This window comes from Sinocyclocheilus rhinocerous, unplaced genomic scaffold (assembly GCF_001515625.1).
Source record: "Sinocyclocheilus rhinocerous isolate Xijiao unplaced genomic scaffold, SAMN03320098_v1.1 scaffold920, whole genome shotgun sequence".
NCBI classification, from domain to species: Eukaryota; Metazoa; Chordata; class Actinopteri; order Cypriniformes; family Cyprinidae; genus Sinocyclocheilus; species Sinocyclocheilus rhinocerous.
In genome coordinates, this window is record NW_015636975.1 from 126,480 (window position 1) to 134,503 (window position 8,024).

The window sequence follows — 8,024 nt, forward strand, 5'->3', positions numbered from 1 at the left end:
TTGGCAGCGCGTCACTCACGGATAATCGAAAATGGGCAAAGAGGTGGGAACTGGTTGCTGAAACCACACCCACCTAGCTCGACGGCGGTGACAGCTGCGGCAATCCACCTCACTCAAGTGGCCACGCCCTTAATTATGCAGAATTTTAAGGCTTAATATAATTTAAACGGATGAGTTATAAAAAAATTCACCCCCTTCACAGTTGTCATGAAGAGCAAAATTAGATATATAGACCAAAACCATTTTTTGTACCAGGCTGTGTAAACTTTTTTTTTTTGCTGTAAAGTTGGCCATTTTAACATGGGGAGTCTATGGGACTGACTCGAAGTCATTCTGATTTGATTGCCTGCAAAACAACAGTATGAACAGTAATTCCATAAAATGGGATTTGAATAACAAATCTGGATTGTCTGCATTGTAAATAAAGCCATGCTGATGCTAAAATAGATGGAGATGCGTAAATTCCAATTCAGATTGGAATTTGATCATGGTTTGTGAATGTAGTTTTAAAACAGCTGATACTGTAATGATGTTTCACAAAAGATCCAACAAAATACAGGCTTAATTATTGAACCATTTAAAAAAAAGAGTTACATCTGGGGGGAAAATGACGAGTTAGGGAAGGACAGTAGTAGCTGCTGCAAACTGTAATATTACATTTGATATTTTTATTGTATATTTGTGCTTTTTACTCAATGTCAGCACACAATTATTAAACCATACATAAATTAACCATACATGACAATGATCTTACAAATATTGTTTACCATATCAGTAAACCCAATCTAATGTAAATCTTAAAAGTAAACTTTAATACTTACAATTTTTTAACAGCTGTAATAAAATGTGATTCTGTTGTTGTCCATAACACATTCAGCATGAAGAACTCAAAGCCTGTTTGTCGTGAAAATGGGCAACATATTGTCAGTTCCAGATAATTTTATTCAGAATCTTCATCAAATACATTGTTCAGCACATTTACGGTGTTAACAAAATAACTGGCTGTTACTTCTGAAACGTCTCACGAGTAATGGATATAAAATAACACCTACCTACTACTCTATGTGTGAAATAAAATGACTTTAAAATATTGGCATTACCTAGTATTCATTTACACTTTATAAATACAAGACATCCATAAATATATCTGAAGATATTCAAGGGTTTTTGATCCAGAATAATGTGATATTTCCTGAAGAAACGCAGAGGTGGACCGGGATTGAAGATTGTGAATATTTAAGGCCATTTTTGAAGAACCTGCCGTTCAAGACGTCTGAGCCCTGAACATCAACAAACAACACAAACACACATGATAGAAAACTGCAGAAACTGGAGGAAGATCATGCCACCAATGCAAAAGCCCTCGGAGGAAAAGTGAAATATGACGTCTCTTCTGGAGGTAATGGTTCCTTTTACACGGTGTACTAGTGAAAACATGTAGCATGAATTGCTGGTTTTGTTTCTTACTTTCAAACGTCTCCCTTCACAAAGGGAAATGGAGAGATGATCCGCTTTCAATGTCTAAACCCTGAATGAACGTTCGAGACACAAAAGAGAAGTGCACACATTTCAACTCTAAAAGAAGTTACCATCTCTTTTTCACTTATACACCAAAACGACAAATTCAGAAAGAAATTTTTGAGTCCAGGCTCAGAGTAAGAGAAAACTTGGATGACTTTCAATCACACGATCTCAGACTTTCTTCAGAACGGCACGAGATTGAAAGCCATGAACATGACCCTTGTGTCTTTATAAAACATGCATACATTTGACACATATAAGGGTCAATCACAAAAAAAAAAAATTAAGTTTTCCTTTGATTCTATGGTGAAACAGAGCTGGACGTTTCACCCACAGAACTCCACTGGATGTCCATCATATTGCCTTGACGTTATCTGTATTCAGCAGTTCATCTGACTTTTAACCGACAAGACACTGTTATTGTTGTTGAGGGGAAAAATGTCCACCAAGCAAATGCCCAGTAATCACATTTCGAACAACATAATGCAGGTTTTATACAAGTTCCCCAAAGAGAAGACGAACACTGAAGCGTAATGTGAGTATGATGAAAAATCCAAGTGAAATACACCGATAAGATTCAAGCTGTAGGATGAGAACTGTTGGTTCAGTGCTGTGATCCACACAGGAAGGCATTATGGGATCCATGAAGGACCATGTGATGTGAGGTGTTTGGTTCTTGATGGTTTCCAAAAGGCATTAAAAGTCTCCTCAGTTAAAAACAAACGACTGCATGTGTGTGTGTGTGTGTGTGTGTGTGTGTCACGCGACAGGACGTTAGAAGGGGGTGTAGTCAGATGGGTACATGATGGGCAGCCAGTTCTCTGTGTATGAGACGCAGTGCATCCAGCCCAGAGAACGCATCAGCTGCAGGAGACAGACAACACAATCACAGCATATCAGACAATCACATAATTACCACAATAACTCTAATAATCTTATTTTACTGAAAACATTATGATGTAAATCTGTGCATTTTATCCACATTTACTGAATCGATTTTGCAGGAAAATCTGTGTAATTCTGCAGAAAGTGTTTAATTACAATGAAAAAGTTAGATATCTCATTTTATATATATATAAGAAAGAAGAATTTCACAGATTTTCTTATAATTTTTTTACCATTTCTTGTAATAATGACATAGCAAATTACTTTCGACTTGTCATAATCATGACTTTATCTTATAATTTTTATTTAATAATTCCAACTTTTTATATAATAATTTGGACTTTTTCTTGCTATTATGATATAGTATCTCAATTTCGACTTGTCATCGATGTTCCCTCTAAGCTCTTCCCTCTCTTGACCAGCCGCAATTCTTATGTTTGTTTTTTATATTATATTATACTGACCTCAAAAAAGGAATTCATGAACAATATCTGCTTCATTTTTTCATATTAGCTATATTAAATATTATATTATATTATAATAAAGAATTGAACTGTTGTGTGTGAGATTTTTTTTAAATGATTTTTTAATACAATTTCTTGGCAACAGCACTGTAAAAAATGTTTTCTCAGGTAACCTAAAATGTGCATCATTTAGTTACATCAAGGGTCAAATCAAATATAAATAGCACATTAAAGTTAAAAGTTACACACTTTTTTGTGTGTGCTGTACAGGTCTGGTATAAAGAATGTTTTGCTCAGTCGAGAAAAGGTTTGTTTAGCAAGAAAAAAAATTAGAGGGAACATTGCTTGTCATAATTGACTTTTTATCTTATAATTTAATCTTTATATATCATAATTTTGGTTCTGTCACATATTTATGACTTGGTGCTCAGGTGGTCGAAATGTCCGCCCAATAGAGAAAAGGTTTGCTCAGCAAGAAAAAAAATTAGAGGGAACACTGCTTGTCATAATTGACTTTTTATCTCATAATTTCATCTTTATATACCATAATTTTGGTTCTGTCACATATTTATGACTTGGTATCTTATTTTGATTTTTTTTTCTGGCATGATTGACTTATCTTCAATATTTCAAATAAATTCTGTTCTTTTGAACTTTATATTCAAAGAATCCTGAAAAATAAAATGTATCACGCTTTCCACAAAAATTTGAAGAAGCACAACTGTTTTTAGCATTGATAATAATCAGAAATGTTTCTTAAACAGCAAATTAGAATGATTTCTGAAGGATCATGTGACACTAAAGACTGGACTAATGATGCTGAAAGTTCAGCTTTGATTACAGCAATAAATTACTTTCTACAATGCATTCACATAGAAGAGAGTTATTTTAAATTGTAATAATATTTAACAATTAAATAAATGCAGCCTTGCAGATGCAGGAATGCAAACTCACCATGGGTGAAAACTCCCCCCCACCCCCCATAAAATTAACACTTATAAATAAAATTTAAAAACATTTATTATTTTTTTAACTGTGTAGAGTAAAATTCACTATAAAGATTCACTTTTCATTTATGAAGATGACATGAAAAAAATCCTGGTGGAAAACAAAGACTTTTAAGATGAAAATGACATTAAATTATTATTATAACCAGTAGATGGAAGCAGAGGATCACTCATTAGTTCAGTTGCCATTTCCACTCCCTAGTTTTTTTGAAGTTTTGCTTTTGAATGTATTAGAAAATTACTATTATAACAATTTTGTGTACTTTTAATATACTGAAGTATGAAGTATAGCAAGTACAATTAAATAATAATGCATTAAATATTTTTAGATTTAATTTAAAAACTAAATTTTTTAAACATTGCCTTAAAAAGGACACATCAAAAAGAGTGTTTTAAGTTTTATCTTTAACTGTAGAAGCTTCTAAATATATTCAGCCAACACAGACTTGTTGTTGCTGTTACATTGCTACAGTTATCACTGTCAATCAAAGAAATGACTTGCGGAACAATTTAGCAGATTGATTCGTGTAATTCACTCGCGTTTGTCATTCCTGAAACAGTATACATGGACGTTTGGTTCTCTTAGACAAACAAAACTTTACTTCAAATTGTGAATGGATTATGTAGAAACCGAGCAAAGGGCGCTTCCCCTTAAAGCGCAACTGACAGAGCTTACTCACGCAAAAACTCCTGATATAATCAATGATATACACAACTAACTACACAATCAATCTCTTATTTACACTGTGTGAATGCTTTATTAATCGTTATAATAGGAAGATCTGCGAGCGTGTAGAACTCAAACTAAACTAAAACAAAAATGAGTTCAGAGCAAGTTTGCAGATGCAAGGAACATGGGATATTCTTTTACCTGTATGCAGTTCTTCCAATTGTCTTTGCTGGGTTTCTCCTCGACGATCTTAGTCGCGTACTTCAAGGCTCTTGCGTACATTTTGTTTACTAACGCGTGCTTGTAGGAAAATGTTAAAACCTGCAGAGAATATCATCATGTCAAATAAAACATAATAGTAATCAAATTACTAGTACACGTGTAAATGCCTGACCTCCGTACCTTAGAGTCAGTGAGCTCCGCCCACTTCTGCACCTCCCAGAAGGTGTCAGTCAGCGCTTTGGCCACGCCCTGCGGCTCGTCATCAGAGCTGCCCACCTCACCTGCGCTGGCGCCGTCCTGTGCTGCTGGCTGCATCAGTTGATCCACTAGAGCACAGCCCTTCCTGCAGAGAGCATCCAGCAGAGACAACTTCTGCTTCTCCATGTCACTGCAGGAACATGAAACACGCTCATTCTGCATTCTGTCAAGTGCCACATGATTACGTATGTGAACTATGACTTTAACTATAGATGACACCAGCTTAACACAACAACAACAATCCTGAAATTAATGTTTCATGTTTCCATAATCATCATCATCATGAGGATCTTGGTCTGTCCTCACCTGTGTTTAACTTCTCTGCAAAGTGATTTAATAATTCAATGTGTGGATAGACGTTTACAGCATTTCTACAGATTTGACATGAGACTCATTTACAAACCTGTTAACTAAACAGAAGCTTTAACGTTTCCCTGCAATTCTTTGTCAAAATAAAAGTTTTACGTATTAACAAATTAAAAAGCACAATATTGAAGACAAATATTAGTACTGAAATTTTACTATTGTCCTGTAAAACAAAACTTAAAGCTGCAGTCCGTAAGTTTTGCCTCTTTGTCGCCATCTCTGTTTGAAAACCTGCAATTGCAGCTGTGTGCGGAATTATCTTCCTTGTGTGGGTTGTGTACCGGCACGGCTCCAGCGCGGATGAATCTAATGTTTTGAGGAGTATGTGTGGCATTCAGTCATCAGTGATCAGAGGCATTCAGTGAATCCTATACTTAGTAATCACAGATTCTAGCCTACATCTTGGAATATATGACCCAAATAAGAATTTTCACCGTATATTGCCATCTGAACAAGTAAGTAACAAGTCTGCCACGTTTCCTCAAATTAGAAAACATTATTATAAGCTGACCGTTGTGAATCTGTCTAAAGTAAGGCGATAGTTTTGAACACTGGCTGGTTATGTACTTGCTCAAATATTGATTTTGGATAATTTTTAACCAAAAAAGTTACGGACTGCAGCTTTAAATTATCAAAATTTTATTTTTTACTTAACACTACAGTGGTAATATATTGCTGTCTTCATTTCTAAACATTGTTTAAATAATAATAATTATAACTACTAAATATATGTTTTATTTAACAGTACAATGGTAATATATTGCCATCTTAATTTTTAGAACAATTAATTTTAAATAATAAAGATGATGATGATAATAATAATAATAATAATTAAAAATGTTTTACTTACCAGTAAAATTGTAGTCTTAAAAACATTGATATAAAAATAAATAATAATAATTATTATTATTATATATATTAATTTTTTTACTTTTTATTATTATTATTATTATTATTATTATTATTATTAATAAAAAAAAAATTTTTTATAATAGTACATTGGTAATATATTGCTGTATTCATTTTTAAAACATTGTTTACACAACAACAACAACAACAATAATAATTTAGTTTGAATTGCAATCACAGTATACAGTATATACACACAAAATAATTAGCATTTATTTTGTTGAATGTTAAAATGTTATTTTTCAAACTGTGAAAGGCTCCATCACAGAATGATGTGATGTACAGATGAACGGTCTCTCTGTACCTCTTAATGGAGGCAGCGTCTGGCCGCGGGTCCGTCTTCATGGTGAGGTAGACCGCCAGTGCCGTCTGGTCGATGTGTGACAGTACTGTATCCGCTGCAGCTGCGATCTCCGGCAGGCGCTTTAAACGCTCCTGGGGAGATAGAAGAGTGTCCGTCATACGGGTCTGTGTGAGCGATGCCAGAATGAGCCATATGTGTGAGCTGTACCTTCTCGGAGTCCAGCTGATGGAGTCTCTGAACGTGCAGCGGCAGGTGTGTGGGGAACACCTCCTTCAGCTCCTCATACAACGAGCCGTTATCCAACCTGAGGACAGCAGTGAGTACAGAGTGATTCCCAGATCAAAACACAGAGTTAATGAGTGCGAACCAATGAGTGTGACTGACTTGGTCATCCACTGGATCTTCAGGTCTCGCAGCGCTTCGGTGAACTCGTCCTTCACGTCCTTCTCCTTCTCTGCATCCTTCTCCTTCTCTTTTCCATTCTTGTTTTTGTTGGGAGAAGGAACCAGGTGGTAAAAGACTGGCACCATATCCTGCATGAGAGCGACACCAGAGATGTGACTGCTGAATCACATTATCCACAATCCCTCAAATCCATCTGCACTGTCTGTTCATGTAGATGAATGCAGCTGACTCTAACATCATCATGGGAAATACATTAATAAAAAGCCAGACTAATTTCCTATCATCATTTTTGAATTTGTCAAACAGATGGCAACAAATAAATGACTGACATGAGAAATAAAGGCTGTGTGTGTGTGTGTGTGTGTGTGTGTGTGTGAGAGGGCTGGGCGGTATGATGATATACGTATATTCTGCTTTACCTTGGTGGGCTAGCCTGCTTACTTATATTATTCACATCAGTGATTTTCAAACTTTTAATATTACTATTTAATATTTAATATAATATTAATTAATATTACAAAGAGTAAATTGATTTTGGAATAATAATAATAAACAACAACAACAATTATTATATTCATTTATTATATTTATTTAATTATTATTATGAATAATAATAATTTTAGTAATATCCCAATTCTGGAATTTTGTGTTTCCAGAAACACTGTAAACAATAGTTATTTGGGGGGGAGATAAACTTATTTCTTTTTAACATTTTAATTTAGAGTGATTTTAATATATTAATTTATTAACTTAAATACTTTTAAATCATCCTGTGGCCCCTTTGGAAATTTACTGAGGCCTCCTGATTTAGAAACACTGATTTACATTATTGAGAGCGATGAGTCACTTGATTAAAGTCCATTAAAGGGGTCATATGATGCGATTTCAATTTTTCCTTTCTCTTTGGAGTGTTACAAGCGCTTGGTGCATAAAGAAGATCTGTAAAGTTGCAAAGACTAAAGTCTCAAATCCAAAGAGATATTCTTTATAAAAGTTAAGAGTCAACCACGCCT

General features: G+C 34.6%; 1 protein-coding gene across 4 annotated transcripts in view; it reads right to left on the reverse strand.

The window, feature by feature from the left end:
• Positions 1–921: 921 nt before the first annotated feature.
• Positions 922–8,024, reverse strand: part of tpp2 (tripeptidyl peptidase 2) — a 27,968-nt gene continuing 20,865 nt past the window's right edge. For all 4 annotated transcript variants that reach the window (XM_016563079.1, XM_016563078.1, XM_016563077.1 and 1 more), the window contains 6 exons: positions 6,991–7,139; positions 6,814–6,910; positions 6,607–6,737; positions 4,950–5,157; positions 4,749–4,868; positions 922–2,385 (listed from right to left, as the gene is read on the reverse strand). In XM_016563079.1, coding sequence (XP_016418565.1) covers positions 2,296–2,385; positions 4,749–4,868; positions 4,950–5,157; positions 6,607–6,737; positions 6,814–6,910; positions 6,991–7,139 — 795 coding nt within the window. In that variant the 3' untranslated portion in view covers positions 922–2,295. The remainder of the gene's footprint in view (positions 2,386–4,748; positions 4,869–4,949; positions 5,158–6,606; positions 6,738–6,813; positions 6,911–6,990; positions 7,140–8,024) is intronic.